Genomic DNA, 18,560 nt, shown 5'->3' on the forward strand with positions numbered 1-18,560 from the left:
GAGCCAGCCTCCAAAACTGACAGTGGGGGCGCTTGGGTAGAGGATGGAGCTAGGCAGGCTGGGAAATGTACTGGGCTGCCCTGTCTCTTGGGCAACCTCCACAAATGCTGCTCCAGATTGTAAAGCAGAACTTCCAGGAGAGGGCAGCGTTGGTACCCCTGCTTGTCCTTGTGACCCAGGGACCTCTTGGTGACAACTGGCAGAGGGCACAGGGGTACATAAGGCTTTCAAGGTTCCCCCTACTAGTATTTACATACTAGTTCACCAAAGAGTGTCAGGTAAAGTCTGTGATGAAAGTCTGTGTCACACAGGTCATCATACTCATTGTGAAATGTATGTACGGATAATATGTAAGGAGTTGGGTATATACTGAAAATGTTGTACTTAAGGGGTGCAGCTTAGGGCTGGCCACCAGAAAAGGTGAGAAACAGGTTAGGCTCAGGCAAGAGATCTTGATCTACCTGTTTACATGTTAGTTCAGCACTGTTTGGTTCACAATGGGCATCCATTTACAGTCTGAGCAAAATGCTAGTGGAGTGATTGCAAAGTCTGCAGGGAGGCCACTAGACAGGAAAGCGCAAGCAGCCGCGGTTAGCCTGTTTACAAGTGCAGGCCAGGGATTTTTGGAATATACCTGTAGGGACAAAGGAAAAATCTGGGTCTTTCCACTGAGGAGGCAAGAGGACAGCGTGCTTGTTTCATGAACAGAAGATCCCAGCCAAGCCTGGCTGTAATATGCTGGCAGGATTTGGGGTGAGCTTTTTGCTCTTATGACATGAGTGTCTTATTCATTAAGTTTAGGCTTCAGTATGTCTGTTATGGTTTTTTTGAATGTAACCTGTTGTTTCCAGTACTTCTGTTTGCTATCCTGTGAATCTCTGTTCTTTGTTAAATAAATGTATACTTGGTTTCCCTATAAACAAATCTAAGTGCTGTGTGTTAAGCAGAGATGTGTTCTGTGGTGTAACCGATAAGCTGCATTGAACGGTTCCTTTGGGAACGCAATTCCTCTGGGAATTCTGTGAGTGGCCGGTGGAACAGGAGCTGGGCACTCTAGGGTGACACTTGTAGGATTCAGAGGTTGGTGTAACCTGTAAAGAGAGAGCAGGGCCTGCAAGGCAGGGCTTGTGTTGCCAGAGGTTTGTGGCTAGTAACTGAACCGCAGCAGACACAGACGAGGGTTCCTCACACTGAGGGTAGGTGGTAGCCATGTGCCTCACAACCCCTGGGCACCCCCCAGGAAGCATTACAGTCCTCCCCCAGGGAGAACCCTCCCTCTGGCCCCAGAGAGAGGAGTGCCATTGCTGGTGGAGAGCAGGAGACAAGGAGCAATCTGACTGGGAATAAAGTAAACTCCGTGGGAAGGGGAGTGTGAGGGTATGTCTACACTACAGGATTAATCTGAATTTAGATAATTCGAATTTGGGAAACAGGTTGTATAAATTCGATTGTGCGCGGCCACACTAAGCACCTTAATTCGGTTTTTAACCACATTAATTCGGTGGTGTGCGGCCACACTACCCCATTAACTTAAACACAGTAATTCGGTGGTGTGCGGCCACACTAACCCTAATTCGAATTAACAAAATCGATTTAGGCGTTACTCCGCTCGTCGAGGTGGAGTACAGAAATCGATTTTAAGTGCCCTTTAATTCGAATTAACTGGCTCTGTAGTGTGGACGGGTGAAGGGTTAATTCGGATTAACGCAGCTAAATCCGAATTAAAGTCCTAGTGTAGACCAGGCCTGAATGAAATGTAAAGCAGGACCTTGACGGTGAGCCCAAGAAGCTTAAAACTGATGTGGTGGAGGCAGAGAAGCCAGCCGAGGGATTCAGAGTGGGGTTACACCATCAGTTAAGTGAGCATGGGATATTTTTGAAGTGGACTGAACAGGGTGATGTGGGTGGTGCTAGAGAGGTGGAGGAGGAGGTGGTGGTTACAACAAGCGAGACAGGAGATAAAAGCCTGGACAGACAAAATTGTTTCTTAGTTGCATGAAACCAGAATTAAAAAGGAACCAAAATCTCTGGGCTCCTCTCACTTTCCATGTGTATTTTAAACCAGAGAAGTAACCAACAGTTGGACACTTGCATTTCTAAGACAAAATTCAGCCCTGGTACAACCGGGCACAACCCACATTGAAACCAGTGGAAATTGCACCTTTTCCGACCAGGGCACAATTTCACCCGAGGGAGTTTTGCTACCACTTATTTCTCTATTATTTGAGAGGAGCCAACTTTAGGGCCCCAGAGTTAGAGCAGAGTATGCATCTCCAAGCGGACCCACATGCTTACGATGATGCCACTATTTCTAATAGATCGCCAGTAAATCCAGAGAGGTATCAGGACACTCACAGTAAATCTATAGGGAATAAGGAACAGAAGAAACAATGTGAGAATATTATTTCTGTGGAGCTACCAGAATCTTTGGGGTGGGAAAACTCAGTGAGACAGTAGGGGAGGAAGAGATTGTGGTATAAGATACCCAGGAAAAGGTTAATCAGCTCTTAGAAGTTGCTATTGCAGTTATCTGTGTCCTGCCCTCAGGGTACAGTGTGTGCAGTCAGAGTTTGTTTGGATGATATAATGCTTTTAACTAGGGATTGGCAAACTTTTGTGTCTAATTTCAAAAGCACAGAAACATCCTAGGTTTCAAATCAGACCGTGAACTCAAGCCTTCTAGGGTTCATATGTGTGATTTTATTGTAAGTCTTGCAATATTTGGTTGGGGAGGGAGGTGTCTTAAAACCCCAGTTTCTGAACTCATGAGTATCTCAGCTTACTTTTTATATTATTTATAAGTGGAAGTTTCTAGCTCTTATGCTTGCAGGAAAAAAAAGTAAACCTAATGCCTAAAACCAAAAAAGTATCCCACATTTATTGGCTTAAAAATCATGAGGTGTCTTTAAGTTATCTAATGGGGGGTGAGGGGTTTCAGGCCTTGACTCATTATTTTCAAATTGTTGGGGTTAGTACTACTAGAAGTTTGGGTTGCTGCCGTCTTCAACAGAAGCAACACTGAGCTAGGATCAAGATCTAGGTCTAAACTTTGTAGCTCAAATTACTTTCCATGTGTATCTTAAACCAGAGAAGTAACAAACAGTTGGCCGCTTGCATTTCTAAGACAAAATTCTTAGGCGTTCAGATCTGGGGTTTTGTTGTGGGCTTGTCTCTAGAGAGAGATTAAAAATCTTGAAACTGTACGTTTTTGCTCTGATGAGAGAAAATGTACAGAGCCTGATTCTGATCTCACTTACACCAGCTAAACATATTAGCTTCAGTATGTCAGTAGCCTCACAGCAGCATTAAATTCATATAAAAGAGATAAAAATCAGGCAAACCGTGTATGTAAATGTTTCATGACATGTCTTTTAAGATCTCTTTCAGTGTTCGACAAAATGAATTAGCTTAAACAATTGCAAAGATATGGAAAACAGAAATCTTTGTTTAAAGAATCAGTGTTCTTTTGACTGCAGTGTAATCATATATGTGATTATATTTTACATCTTTTGCCATTTACATTTTCACAAAAGTCTTCAACTCTCCCCAATTAGCTGGTTGCTTGCATCATCCTCCCTCTAGTACAGGGATCTCAAACTCAAATCACCACGAGGGCCACATGAGGACTAGTACATTGGCCTGAGGGTTGCATCACTGACACCTTTTCATATAAAGGTACAAAAGACCCCCCAGTCCACCCCTTCCATGAGGCCCTGCCCCTGCCCCGCATCTTCCCACCCCTTCCCCGCCCCCATTCCAACCCCTTCCCCAAAGTCCCCACCAAAACTTTGCCCCCTCCCTGCCCCTATTCCAACCCCTTCCCCAAATCTCTGCCTCTTCTCTGCCTCCTCCCCTGAGCATGCGGCTTCCCGTTCCTCCCCTTCTTTCCTGGAAAGCGCTAAGCACCTCCAAACAGCTGTTTGGCGGCGGGAAGCGCCTGGAGGTAGGCAGAGGAGCGAGGACATGGCGCGCTGGGGAGGAGGGGGGGCAGCGGGGGAGGGGAGCTTGGCGGCTGCAGGAAATCACTCCAGGGGGGCGTGGGGAGCTTGGCGGGTGGAGCTTGGCGGGCCGCAGGAAATAACCCTGCGCGCTGCGTGTTTGAAACCCCTGCTCTAGTAGATTAAGATAAACCAGAAGCAAAGATATGCATTCACATCCAATAACATACTTAGGGTTCTCTACTGGGCCAATTTCTCCTCACAATGTAGTTACAGATAAATAGTTTCAGTCAAACTTTCAAAACATGGGGCCTGATTCTCCATTGCCTATGTGTAACTCACACACCTCCTAGGTGTGGTGCTCTGTCCCATGTAGTGGCACCAAGACCACTTAGAGATTAATGAGTCTTGTCTAAAGCCTTCATTAAGAGCCACATGGCTTTTAGCTCATGCAGTAGAGGCTCATGCACTAAGCAGCAGAGGGCCCAGGCTCGATTCCGCCTGCCAATGACTGGGGTCTGTCAGTGTTACATATGCACCTGGTGCTGTCATTTATATCTATGCATAGTGGGCAAAAAAAACCACTGCCGTATTAGGTTTTGCACTTAAGTTGCACACGTGTGTAATTAACTACACAAGGTGCAAAACCATAGAGAATCAGATCTAGGGCTTCCAAATGTGTTCATTACTATGCATATATAACCACTCAGGCTACAATTTTTGCACTTTTACTTCCATATAAAGTTACAGGATTTAGATGTGCACAACTCATCTATTTCATCAAGTGCAATTTCAAATGGGATCTGAATGTGCAAATTCTATCATTTTGGTAACAGTGTGCACAAATTGCACATTCAAGAGCATTTGCATGCATACATTTGCACACACACAAGTGGCACTCAGGTTGTGGCTTTTTTGAAAACTTTGGGCCTCTCTGTCTTGGTTTCAGTGGAGCTCTTCTCTGGTAAACAATACTGTATCTGAGACTGAGCAAATAATATTCAATGAATCTTAATCTGTCGAACTAGTCAGGGTTTTTTGTGAGGGGGTTGTTTTGTTTTGTTTTTTGTGCTAAAACACTTTATTGTACAGCTTAGTCTTCTGCCCATGGCGGAAGCATAGTAATGTTTGAGATTTAATTAACTTCATGTGGCACTGCAGAAATGGGTAGCAAATCAATAATGAATGCCATTACAGTCACCTTATGCTGCTATAATTCTCTGTGTTTGGTTGCACTAATGAGGTCTTGTTTCTTTGAGAATCACTTCAATAGCAACCAGGAGATTATTTTTTTTAATTGCTGATCTCATGTCTGTCACTGGGGATATGAAGTAACCTCAGCTGAGACTCTGTTAGTAGGGGCCAACGGTTTAAGACCCAAGAGGGGGGATATGACCCATTTTAATGGTGCTGTTGTATAGTGTTTCTCAGGCTGAGAAATTCTAAGTATTAAGCTTCAGTTGATGTAGCTGTGGAAATCGGCAGCTACTTTGTCCTTGTACTTGGTAGTTAACTGGGCAGGGGACTGGACTTGATGACCTCTCGAGATCCCTTCCAGTCCTAGAATCTATGAATCTCTGTTTGGTAATGATTCTTCTGGAGAGTAATGGAAGTAAGTGAGTCTTTAGCAAACACTTTAGCATTTGCTTTGAACATCTCCTCAGGGCTCTTTCTGCATACCAAGCAGTGGCAGCTCCAGGCACCAGCGCTCCAAGCGCGTGCCTGGGGCGGCAAGCCACGGGGGGCAGCCTGCTGGTCTCTGCGGGGGCGGCAGTCAGGCAGCCTTCGGCGGCACGCCTGCGGGAGGTACACCGGTCCCGCGGATTCGGCGGCGTGCCTGCGGGAGGTCCGCCGGTCCTGCGGATTCGGCGGCAATTCGGCAGCGGGTACGCCGAAGCCGCGGGACCAGCGGACCTCCCGCAGGCATGCTGCCGAATCCGCGGGACCGGGGATCTCCCTCAGACGTGCCACCGAAAGCCGCCTGCCTGCCGTGCTTGGGGCAGCAAAAAAGCTAGAGCCGCCCCTGATGCCAAGAAAAAAAATGTATCTGACAACTCACTTTAGGGATTGTCAGGATCTCTCCCAGGAAGGACTTATCTATATGGAGACTCTGACATCAAAACACTCTCCAGAACTTTTAGTGTGCAGTTGCAGAGTGAGCGGCAGGCTAGTGTGCTGTATGTTCACACCCAGGCAGGGCTGACGGGGCGGGGGGGAGGGAGCCGGTACAAATTACCGGGGCCTGGCAGTCCGGAAGGGGGCCCGGCTTCCCCGGCTTCACCCCCACTCTCGTCGGCCCTGTTTAGCCGGTCCGCCCTTGCTGGGGGACCCGAAAAAAAATTTTCACCGGGGCCCAAACCAGCTCTCGGCAGCCCTGCACCCGGGCTTGCCACGCACGAAGCCTCCATGTAGAAGTCACTAGTGAGAAAAAGTTAACTACATTGAAGGGTGCAAAACAGGAGTGCTGAGAATTTTACAACACAGCAGCCTGGACTGTTGTTAACCTGGAGAGCTGAGCTAAGGCAGCGTAATCTCCTTGCACATTCATTGGACCAATGGAATTTACTGTGGAGAAATATAGGAAAAGGGCCTGAGTATCCCTTGGGCCAGTTCATATGGCTGCCTGGTGTAGAGTAGAGGCTGCCTCCCGTTCATAACAGGGGGACACACCATTTTATGAAGCCTCTGGCCACTATATCTGCTATAGGCTTCATAATAAAAAAAATAATAGGGAGGAGCAGAGGTGGAAAGTGGTTATAACAGAGCCGCAAGGCCACTACATCAGGTCTCATGCCAGGATTACAGACCTGTACCACGCACTTTCAGGAAAGTATGTAAGCTCATTCCCTTCCATTAATTTGAATTATCACTTCCAATCGCCATTGTTTCCAGTGTAAATAGTTTCTAGTCTAAACAAATGCTCCTAGTTAGCACAGACAGACTCTATGTGGCATGGAAAATTTCATGCTACACCACATTGGCCAAGAAAATAATGCCCAGCGTTGCTGTAGTTGAAATAATACTGTGTGATAGGCAAAACGGACATGCTGTATGTCAGAGATAAATGAACATGAAAGGAGATGCAGCTTAGGTTTTCCCAGCATGCTTTTCTTTCCCCTGACTGTTTGCCCTCTTTAGACTTCAGAGCCTGTCAAATCTGCCAACTTCTGTAACTCACACCACGATAGGTACCAGACCTCACCCACTGCCCTTCATAGCACTGCTAATTCTTTGCGGGAGCACCGACGCAGTACCAGAGCCACCCCGAATTACAGGAAAATTACACAGTCATTCTGATAAAACGTATAGTGCTGTAACTCTTCATCTTCACTAATTTTTCTTTTTAAAACCAGGATTTCTAGGACAAAACCCAGTAAATATTGTGTCTGTTTGCACTGAATTGTAAATGAAGACGTTTTAAAAAAATTACATAACCTACCTCACTGAATTCATTCCTCTTCCAGCATCCTTTAACAGCTGTTCTTGAAATAGCTTTACCTGCTACTCAAGGACTGTACATAGGTGTGTGGTACCTTAATTTCTGTCAGGCTTGAACACAAAGGAGCATATATTCTCCCCAGGATGTATGTGCATAATACTCTGTAATGACTTTGTTGTTGCACCTATTAAGAAGGCAGCAATAGAGTTGTTTGTTAGAGCCTACAGGATTAATGAGTTTTCTCCTTGCAAGCTCTTGTCTTAACTCTCAAGTTGCTAGTTGGATTTTGGAGTCGATTATGTAGCTCACTGGAGTGGAGTCATTACATTGCAGTCCCATCTCTGGGATAACCCATTCCCAACATACTGTTAATATCAATGGAAATTTACATGTATGCACAAAGTCAACAATACACCTCACAACATGACCCTGACCTGCTGTGTGTTTAAAAAAAAGTGACCAACTCTTCTGTTGTTGCATTGCAGCTCCAGAAACTGAAAAGATCACTCTCTTTCAAGACCAAAAGCTTACGGAGTAAAAGCGCAGACAACTTTTTCCAGAGGACTAACAGTGACGTGAAATTACAAGTTGATTTGCTGCCTGAGGTGAGCACCAGCACCGGCCAGCTCCCCAGCTCAGAGAGCCAGACCTCCACACCCATCAAACTCCAACAGCAGTCTGAAAGCAACCAGGTTCATGTTTTCCAGGAGTACATCTTCAAAAAACCCACCTTCTGTGATGTCTGCAACCACATGATTGTTGGTAAGAATTATTTTGTTTGTGTGTGAGAGAGAATATGCAGAGTGGCCTTCCCAGACCATATGTGACCATAGAGATGTTCTTGACAGTACTAGTCCAAAGGAACTTGGACTGACGATCCACACCAACCAGCCCATTAACATGATCATGGGCTCCTTGATCTCACACTTCAAGCTGTGTAGTTAACACAGGTTGCAGCTTGACCCAAATAACAGATATCTCCCCATGATGACACGTAGGTATCACAACTCAGAAGCTATGGAGCCAAATTTTGCCCGGTTGGGTTTTGATGAACATTGGTTCCTGTTGTTCTGTATTGCTAGAAAATATGGTAAAATGTCATTCCTTATAATGAATCAAATAGAACGAAAGTCCCACACTGTTTCACTGCATTCCAAAGTGTTAATTACTATTCTGATTCATCCTACAGAGATTACGTATAAGTTCGCCCAGGTGTGGAGGCTTGCCACACCAGCTTTGCAATAGTGCTCCAGAAGAGGTAGAGAGAGGGGTGCAGGCAGGATGGCGGCACAGAGGCTGCATCCTCTACATGTCATGGGGGGTGGGGGTCCATGCCAGCCATCAATAGGCCAACAGGGAGGCTGTTACTCGAGAATGTTGGCCGGCACACTCAGTGTTGCAAATGATTCACTTCACCTGAGATGATTATCCTCCCACATACAATGATGTAAAGCAGGAGCAATTCCACTGAAATCAATGGAGTTATAACACTGTAAAAGTGAGTAAGTGAGAGGAGAACCAGGCCCATGTTATTCCTCAGGAAAAATTAGAGTGGGGCAGTGAATACTTTCATGTAGAAAAAGTGACAAGCTTCCTTGGCTCAAGCATTAGACAGAAACCTGCAGCAGCGCATATTCTTCAGTATGGTGGCAGATTTCAAAATGCCAGGTGTGATGTGAGAAAATATGTTTGTTTTCTGAGCTGTACATTGGACCAGTGCAAACTAGTGTAACTCCATGGAGTTCTGGGGAGCTGATGAGGATGTGGCCCCTTGTCTGTTGTGAGGTTCTCTGGCTTCCTTATCTGAAGATGCTAGTATGCTCGTTTTTTCAGTTTGCGGAGTTGGTGGTGTCCTGTCTTAGCTTTTCCAGTGTTTCTAGGGCCTGGGGCCCTCCTGCAGAATTTTTAAATGGGTGGTGGGCCAACAGAAGACATTGCCCTGGACTTCAGCTGTATTTAGTGATATTCCTATTGTGACGCTCTCTAAGGGTACTCAGTGTTGTGAGGCACCTCACCACTACCTGCCCTTAGCATGAAGGAGTCTTGTCTGTGCTTGCTGTGGGTCAGCTTCTTGAAACCACCAGCCTCTGGCAGCACAAGCACTGCCTTCCAGGCCTCTGTAGGGCTTGCTCTCTTTGTACAGGTAGCGATAGGTACACACCACCTCCCAAGTCCTCAGAGCATTACCTGCAGTGTCTAGCCCTTTCTCCAATGAACACCCACTGAATTACCTAGGCCTGCTGTTCCCAAAGGAACAGCGCACACCAGTTTGTAAGATTCAACTCAGGCCATTTATTTTGCTTAACACCACAGCACTGAGATGTATTTATGGTGAAAATAAGAATAAGTTTATTATCAAAGAACAGAGATTCCAGTGATGGAGAGTAAGAATATTGGAAACAAATGGCTACATACAAAACAAAATCATGACATGCTTTCTAGAGACTGCAGTGAAATAACAGATTAACCTTCTCTCTAAAGAAGTTTATCTCACCCAAAGTCTACTCCAGCATTTTCAACCAAGCCTGGTTGTGACCTCATTTTCAGAAAGAAATTTGCTGTCCATTTACTTCCTTGGTGAGGGATGCCCAGGCATCTCCTTTGTCTTCCTGCTCCCCCAAATATACTGAAGCAAACCTTTCATGTGCATCTCAAGATATGGTTCTCTCCAGCAGCTGTCTTTTTCTTACTGTTAGTTTCTTTCTGAAATTCTTACAATTCTTCATTTGCATTCAGTTCAGCCTGGTGATAGGAGACCCAATTTGAATGAGACAGTAACCAATTTATGTGTAAACAGATGGATAAACATCTCTGGACTGACAGACCCTGTTTTTCACCTTCGCTGGTGACCAGTGCCTTGATACAGACTCAACAGATTTTCAATGTATTTGCATAACTCCTTGCACAACATCCATACATGTATTTTGTGATGATATTGGTGAGCAGTGGGACACCGGCTTTCATCTGAGACCTCACATGACATTTTTTTGGTGAACTAGAACGCACATACTAGAATTAGGAGGTCCCTGTAAGCCTTCTATACCTCCTTGCAGAAGAGGTTCTGGGGTCACACCTATGCTAAAAAGGAAGCCTTTGAAATGAAAATGTATTTTAAATAAAGTTTAAATATAACATGGGAGTTGAAGACAGTGCTACTTGCTGATCTTGGGCACACAGGACTAAGCCCTATCTGGGGACAGGTCATCAAGTACTATCATATATAAGGTTTATAGCCTTAAAAAATCTTGAGAGGAGGAGAATAGTTTCCTGTTTGAGATCAGAGGCCAGGAGGATATGAGAGAGTATTAACACCATGGAATACTAGAGGCCTAGAGCAAAAGAAGTATGGCTGGCGTGGGTCTGATTGAGGACAACAGGTTATTTAAACCAAACAGGCCAATGTGGATTTGTTCTCAAGTATTAGTTTCAAAAATGTATACAGCTGAGAATATAAGCTCAGAACAACTTTGCTTCCCACTCTTCACATTTTTAACTGTCTCTCACTAATGCTGTGAATGATGTAGATTAGTAAGACTGCAAACCAATACAATTCCAAAATATTATTGCTCTTTTGTAGGTAGGTGGGGCCAACTCCCTGCAGCAAGCACAGCTCCTGGAAGTCCAGTTCTTATACACCCTTTGCCTTTTTTCAGCTTCCTCCATGACACAGTTTAAACAGGCAAGGCCTGAAGCAGGGCATACTACAAAACATCAGTTTGGCCCTACCTGCATCCTGAGCTGGATCTCCCCAGGGCTTCCCCTTGAAGGGCTTCCCACCCCTCACTTTAGCCCTTTTGCTACAGAAAGAAACCTTTTATCCCTGCTGAGTTGAAGCTAATGTGACCTACTTTCTCTGGCTGCCTGGATGAGTCAGGTGAATTGCTCAGACCTCTGCTATGCAGCTGTTGGTGCATCTTCCACTTGAAGGTGCAAGGAAAAGGTGTTTCGAGTTTTATTTTACCACATGGTACTCTACAGTCTAGACACCCTGTAAAGTGACGTATGGAACTGCTTCTATTACAGCAGTCCTCTCCATCTCTTCTTCCCATAGCCATGTCTGTTATAGCATTGTATTATGGACTGCCTGTGGAAACTGAATATTAATATTTGATATAGCTCAATTACTCCAGATAAGCTGTGTAACTATGGGCCATAGGGCTGTTGAAACAAAACAGGCACTTTGGGGGGAAATCTCATCATATTTCCTGCTTCCAAATGAAAAAGCTTGTGCCAACCCACTTCTGCCCTGGTCAGTTGTGATTCTGAATTTTCATTGTAATAACATAACACCTTTCATTCTTTCCATTCATATTTTCCATCAGCTGTGATATTTAAGTGTATGAGTGTATGGCTCAAAATTCTTTATTGATTGGAGTGAAGGGAAAGGCTGAAATATGTTTTGAAGACTTGTAAAGGTCACTGAGAGAAAGAGTCCAGGAAAATCTCCGCTTGGCTTCAGATGGTTTGATTTTTTTGTCATCCGGAAGGATTCCAGGCTCACTTTAAATGGAGCGCTGATCTGTGAACTGAACAGCACAGTTGGGTATGGTGCTGAATGATGAGCTCTGCACAGCATGCTCTTCTATCCTGCCAGTGTGTCAAAATCTTACTGTAGCTTAAGAGCTAACAAGAAACTTACAACGCAGACAGCAGGCTCTCTATGCTGCTCTTTTCACTGAAGGCAAAATTAAAGTGATGGAACATGAAACATCATCATCCTACAGAAAATGTGCGTATCAGATCCCTCTTTGTCATCAAGTACAATGAGCCCAATTCTGCCTTTCAGTGTGGGCTCCCTTATTGTCTCAGTTTGTTCCTTTTACAGATGTAGAGTCAGGAGATAAAGGTCAAATACATATAACTGGTTTCAATATACAGAATAGGATGGGTGCAATGAAAAGCTACTTTAGTGCTTTTCATATAGTGCATCCCAAAATGCATTACAACCCATTCAAAAGCACTCACAAGGTAAAATTCCTGTGGAAATGACCAGGACATGGAACAATAATATGCTTTAAGCTTGGGCTTAAAGATGGGAGGCCAAGTGTTGCTCTCAGTTTTTTGGGTGCAATTCCCTTGTGCTAGAGTGGCAAAATGAGCATTTGTCACAGAGGCAGTTCTTGCCTGTCAGACCAAACAAGGGAGAGCCTTCCACATTCAGGGGAGCACGAAAGGATAAAGGGAGCTCCCATCTTAGGGCAGTTTCTTGCAGTAGTACTTTGGGTATGTCTACACTGCAATAAAACACCCCCAGCTGACCCATGTCAGGTGACTTGGGCTTGCTGATCTTAGGCTGCAGAGCAATAAAGTTGCAGTGTAGATGTTTGGGCTCAGGCTGAAGCCTGCACTCTGGGACTTTCCCCCTTCATGGGCTCCCAGAGCCCAGGCTCCAGCCTGCGCGCAAATGTCTACACTGCCATTTTATAGCACTGTAGCCCGAGCCCAAGTCAGCTGACACTGGCCAGTCGTGAGTGTTTAATAGGGTGACCGGATGAGAGGAACAAAATATCGGGACACCAGGGGGAGCAAAAGAAAAAAGAAAAAAAAAAAAAGTCAAGTGCTGCCGGCAGAGCAAAATATCGGGACAAATTGTGTCCCGACCAGAGATCTGTCGGGACATGGGACAAACACCGAAAAAGATGAACTTCAGGCCACGTTAAGAACATAAGAACGGCCATATTGGGTCAGACCAAAGGTCCATCTAGCCCAATATCCTGTCTTCCTCAGATTTGTCACCTAAAAAGAATGGCTCAGGTTTGGGAATCTCTCTCACATCCTCAGCCATGAAGACCGATGCAAAGAATTCATTTCGTTTCTCCGCAATGGCCTTATTGTCCTTGAGTGCTCCTCTAGCATATGGTTCGTCCAGTGGCCCTCTGGTTGTTTAGCGGGCTTCCTGCTTCTGATGTACTTTAAAAAAAAATTGCTTTTACTTTTTGAGTCTTTGGCTAGCTGTTCTTCAAATTCTTTTTTGACCTTCCTAATTATGTTTTTACATTTCATTTGCCAGAGTTTATGCTACTTTCTATTTTCCTCACTAGGATTTAACTTCCACTTTTTAAAGGATGCCTTTTTGCCTCTCACTGCTTCTTTGACTTTGTTGTTTAGCCACCATGGCACTTTTTTGATTCTCTTACTATGTTTTTTTAATTTGGGGTATATATTTAAGTTGAGATTCTATTATGGTGTCTTTAAAAAGTGTCCATGCAGCTTGCAGGGATTTCACTCTAGTCACTGTACCTTTTAATTTCTGTTTAACTAATCTCCTCCTTTTTGTTTAGTTCCCATTTCTGAAATTAAATGCTAGAGTGTTGGGCTGCTGTGGTGTTTTCCCTGCCACAGGGATGTTAAATTTAATTATATTATAGTCACTATTACCAAGGACCTGTTCTACACCCAACTTCAGATGCTTCTTCCCGTTTTTTGTTTTCTTTTCTAAGATTTCACTTGTTTTAGGCAGAATGTGATAACTCAGTTCAGTATGAGGTGAAGGAAAAAGTCTGTCAGCATTTAATATCTACACACCAGCAAAGACAGAAACTGTAAATGTAATGCCACGTCAGAAAAAAGAATCTTAAAAAAGATAGGGTGATCAAAACCACGTGTTCTCTCTCTTCTCCCAGTCTATGGTGTGTCATCACTCATCACTATAGTACTTTGCGCTTAGCAGAAAACATTGTGTCAGTACTTCACACTTAGAAGAAAACATCGTGTATTTAAAAAACCCTGCTCCATCTGTGGCCCTCTTCTAAACATTTTACTCATTTACGGTTCATTTCCCGTAATGACTCAGATGGCAAAAAAATCTTATTTTCCACACATTCCACGCAGACTGCATGTAGTTAATACATCCTGTCTAAGGCAAATATAAGTGGCAAATCAACAAATTAACCCAACTTGGTTTTTAAAATATCTGACATGAAAATAAATCTGTTTAGAAATGTATTTTCAGTGTTCCCAGTCAGTAAATAGCCATTCATTTAAAACAACCTTATAACAGTTAGTTATTTTCTTTAATTGAAAACACAGCAGTTGACTTTCACTACCCACCTTAACTCTGACCCATAACGTCCACCCACCTTATGGTGATATGTATATTACAACTGCTATAAATCCATGAATAACTAACTTTCATTAAATCATTGAATATAAATTAAAGCAATAATACCTTCTGGATAGATGTCAATTCACCCTGGCCTACATAAAGCCAGTGTGAGGATTTAATGGGTATTCTGGGATCAGCAGCCCATGTAATAGATAGTGAATTCAGAACTTGCAAAAATGGGAAGTGGACAAGGCAAATGATCTCTGTCTGTCTAGATGCTGATCATCTGTGACATATCCATTCACGGATGGTCCTGTGACTGCAACAATCCTAATCTTATGTAGAATTTTACCACTCTGATATTCACCTTTTTTCACCTGAGAGAGAGATTACTGCAATATGCTCTCCTTGCAGAGTTATCATAACTTTCTCCAATCTGGAAAAAACACACTTTATTTTATTTTTCCTGTGGAAAAGTTTTTAAAAAAGAAGAAAACTGGAGGGGGCTGGAAGAGGAGAGACAGAAAAAAAATCACAAAGTTTTAATAAAGTGCAATACAAAATTCATGCATTAGTAATCCTGTTTATCCCTCCAACGATAAAACAGAGCACACTGACAAGCCAAACTCAGATGCAGTGTAAGCAGGTATAACTCAATTGCACCGAGGTTAATGGAACTGTGGCCATTTACACCAAAGCTGAATGTGGCCTCTGTTGCCAAGGCTTTGATATGAAGCCTTCAGGTGAAATGACGTGGGTTTGTTTTTTTAGTAGGGCAGGGGGATTTTTGCTACATATAGTATCTGTTCAGCTGTTTAGGGTTTTTTTTTCTGTAATTGACCTAAAGGATCTATCGCTGATGAGAAACTCCTAAGCTATATGCATGATCTGTAGTACCTTTGACTGCTTTTTCTGAAACTGAAGTACTTTATAACCAAAAGTGTGCACATGGAAAAATCCATCACAGGATTCACGTGCACTAGGGTTCGTGCCTCAGAATTAGGATAAAGTACTGAGTATCACTGCTGAATTTAAGCTTCCTAATTGAAGGCTCGATGGGGCAAACTGTTTACGTGCCTGAGTAGTCTTTATTGACACGATCGTCCCCTAAAGCCAATGGCCAAGATTGTTCCCTTTTGAGGAGGATGGAACCTGCAGGAGTGGATTCTAGTGGAGAAGATCTTTGTGGGGAAAGTTTACAGGAACAGCACTGAAACCTGGCAGGTCCACGAGAATCCGAATGAGACCAGGCCATCCACAGAGAGGCTCTGTGCCATCACATGAGGTTTGGGCCCAGCCAGAAGTCCCAGCTGGCTCCTTTCCAGGGCCACTTCTTGGCTGTGATAGTTCCTAAGGCTCCTGTGAGACTCAGTGCAAAGAATAATACCGCTTGTGACTGTATTAACTTTTTCACTAAATCTTTCAGGATCAGAGGAAAAATCATGTGCGTTGCCCTCCTTCTGTGCTCACTCCCAGTCTCTCCTCAGCCATGTTTACACTAGCACTTATATCAGCAAAACTTTTGTTGCTCGGGGTATGGAAAAAACACTCCCCCTGAGTGACATAAGTTTTGCCAGCATAAGTGCTTGCGTGCACAGAGCTATGTCATTGGAAGAGCATCCCAATGTAGCAACCACCACTCATTGAGCTGGTTTTATTACTTCGATGGGAGCTGTGCTGCTGTAAGCTTGTAAGTGTAGACATGGCCTTCTTCCCGGTCTCCACACTATCCCCTGGCACAGACTCTGTTTTAGGGGGAGTGGGAGGAATATTGCCACAGATGTTGATAAACCCGTTTCTATACAGAATGGGGGAGATCTACATGTGATGATAGGCCCAATGGATCTACAGAGTAATTCCCTTATCCCTTTAGGTGTATTTTCAAAAGCACCTGAGAGAATTAGGTGCTCACTCTGACTGACTCTGATGGGAGTTTGGCACTTTTTTCCTTGAGGCACTCTTAAAAATCCCAGCCTAATGTTTACTTTAGCTTCATCTAGTCTCTTCTGTGAAGAGTTAGTGGGAAACAGACATTAAGCATTCGTAAAAGGCAGCAGCAGAACTTGGTATAAAACCTTAACTTAAAAATACCTGTTAGCTTGAAATTAATATTGTAACAGGCTTTGATTTTTTTTGTTAAAATTGCCTATCGATAAGTACTAACCCCTACCACTGATAATGTAACACAGTTAAATGTAGCACTAGTTATACTGCAGTAGTCCATAGGCAATCAGCTGGGCCTTTTGTAATATAGCCATGAAAGAACAGTAATTGATTCCAGCCCTGTAGCTACCTCTCCTGTTGGTTGTAAGAGTGCCCAGTGATATCCAGCCATAAGTCTGTAAAGAAACAGAGGAACGTACAGCACCTCTGTGTGAAATTAATATTTCTCTTTGGTAGTAGGGATCTAAGCATACTTTAAAGTGAATATTGAAAAGCAAATATTGGGTCTGTTTATCCTTTGGGAGGACTTGCTCCTCTGAGATGAGGTTAGAATTTTATCTTTAAATTGCCTAGAAAAGAGCTTGGAAGCCCACTTCAAATTCTAATTTGTCCTTGCAAGGCATCAAGCATAGTTCACATTTGTTACTTTATTATTTTTAACTGACTGTAAATTTTAGAAAATTAATGTGTTTAATCTCCAGTTGGTCACTTTCAAGCAGCTGGGTAAAGTTTGTTGCCTAGCAGACAGGAACGTGGGCAAAACTTTCAAAAGTACGTTGTCAAGGCACTTCGAACCCAGACTACTTGTGAAAACACCACTACCGCTGAAACAATTCTCTCTAAATGTGTTTTTGACGGCCCCATGATTGCTCAGTAGTGACATTGCTGCATCGACCAATACAACAGAAGACTGTGGGGAGAACTTAGACTTCAAATGCACCACCGGACTGGGTTGGGGGGGGAAACCATTTTCAATAAGTACTTTCCTGAGGCTAATGCTGCTGTCAAGCGTGACTTTCTTCTAACTGACCTTTTTAGGAAGCACTTTATTTTTCTACCTCTAGACCTGTCTTTGTAGGCCATCTAAATATTGCAATTATATAGATGACTGCGGTTGCTGCTTGCTTGGTAAGTGTGATGAAGGGCCAAGTCAATGGGAGGTTCACCTTAAGGACTGCAGGAACCATAAAGTAAGTCAATTAATGGAGCTGCTTTTTCAAGAAAGTAAAATGCTGCATATAGCAAGGATGGCAAAAGCGCCCCACACAGGAAGCTACAGCGTAGCTTGTGGCTATCGTTATCGTTAAGACAGCAGCATGGCTTAGAGATGTGATGATCCTAGTAGCCAACATGCAGCACTGCGTGATGTGACCCATTGCTACTCTTGGCCATACTTTCATATTACAAATGGAAGTGGATGCCAACAGCTCCATTTTGTGACCATTGTGTTTCTGGATCCTACGTTGGATGAAGTTGAGGTGCCCCAGTATAAACAAACGATGAAGTCTTTGTCTTCTTTGACACAAGTCTATTTTATATGTGTGGGTGCAGAGGATATTATACACCTGCTGACACCCCAGCCTGACACGAGGACACACCAGATAGTTGATGCTTACGACTAGATTATAAATCTTTTTTCCTGCTAACAGCGACTCTGATTACAGCTTGTCTATGGTTGGGAGGTTCCCTTGTTATCTGCATGAGGTAACTTGGAAACAAAATATTTGGTCACTACCTGAAAAGCATACTCTAGGGGTATGTCTACATTGCAATTAAAAACCCATGGCTGGCCTGTGTCAACTGACTCAAGCTCATGGGCTTGGGCTAAGGGGCTGTTCAATTGTAGTGTAGACGTTCAGGCTCAGGCTGAAGCCTGGACTTTAGGACCCTGTGAGGTGGGAGGGCCCCGGAGCCTGGGCTGCAGTCCAAGCCCAAACATCTACACTGCAATTAAACAGCCCCTTAGCCTGAGCCCCTCAAGCCCAAGTCAGCTGGCATGGGCCAACTGTGGGTGTCTGTCAAGGCTGTATCCCCACTTTGAACTTTAGGGTACAAATGTAGGGGCCTGCATGAATACTTCTAAGCTTAACTACCAGCTTAGCTCTGGTCCCGCTGCCACCATTTTCAATGGATTCCCTCCCTGGGAAGCCTTGAGAAACCTTTCACCAATTCCCTGGTGAATACAGATCCAAAC

General features: G+C 44.0%; 1 protein-coding gene across 1 annotated transcript in view; it reads left to right on the plus strand.

The window, feature by feature from the left end:
• The window catches only part of LOC113409494 (SH3 and cysteine-rich domain-containing protein-like), a 103,958-nt gene that overhangs the window by 19,715 nt on the left and 65,683 nt on the right, over nt 1-18,560 (plus strand). The window contains exon 2 of the mRNA XM_026663481.2: nt 7,863-8,139. Within this exon, the coding sequence (XP_026519266.1) occupies nt 7,863-8,139 (277 nt within the window). The remainder of the gene's footprint in view (nt 1-7,862; nt 8,140-18,560) is intronic.

The sequence above is a fragment of the Terrapene carolina genome, unplaced genomic scaffold (genome assembly GCF_002925995.2).
Source record: "Terrapene carolina triunguis isolate 2854851 unplaced genomic scaffold, T_m_triunguis-2.0 Scaffold33715, whole genome shotgun sequence".
NCBI classification, from domain to species: Eukaryota; Metazoa; Chordata; order Testudines; family Emydidae; genus Terrapene; species Terrapene triunguis.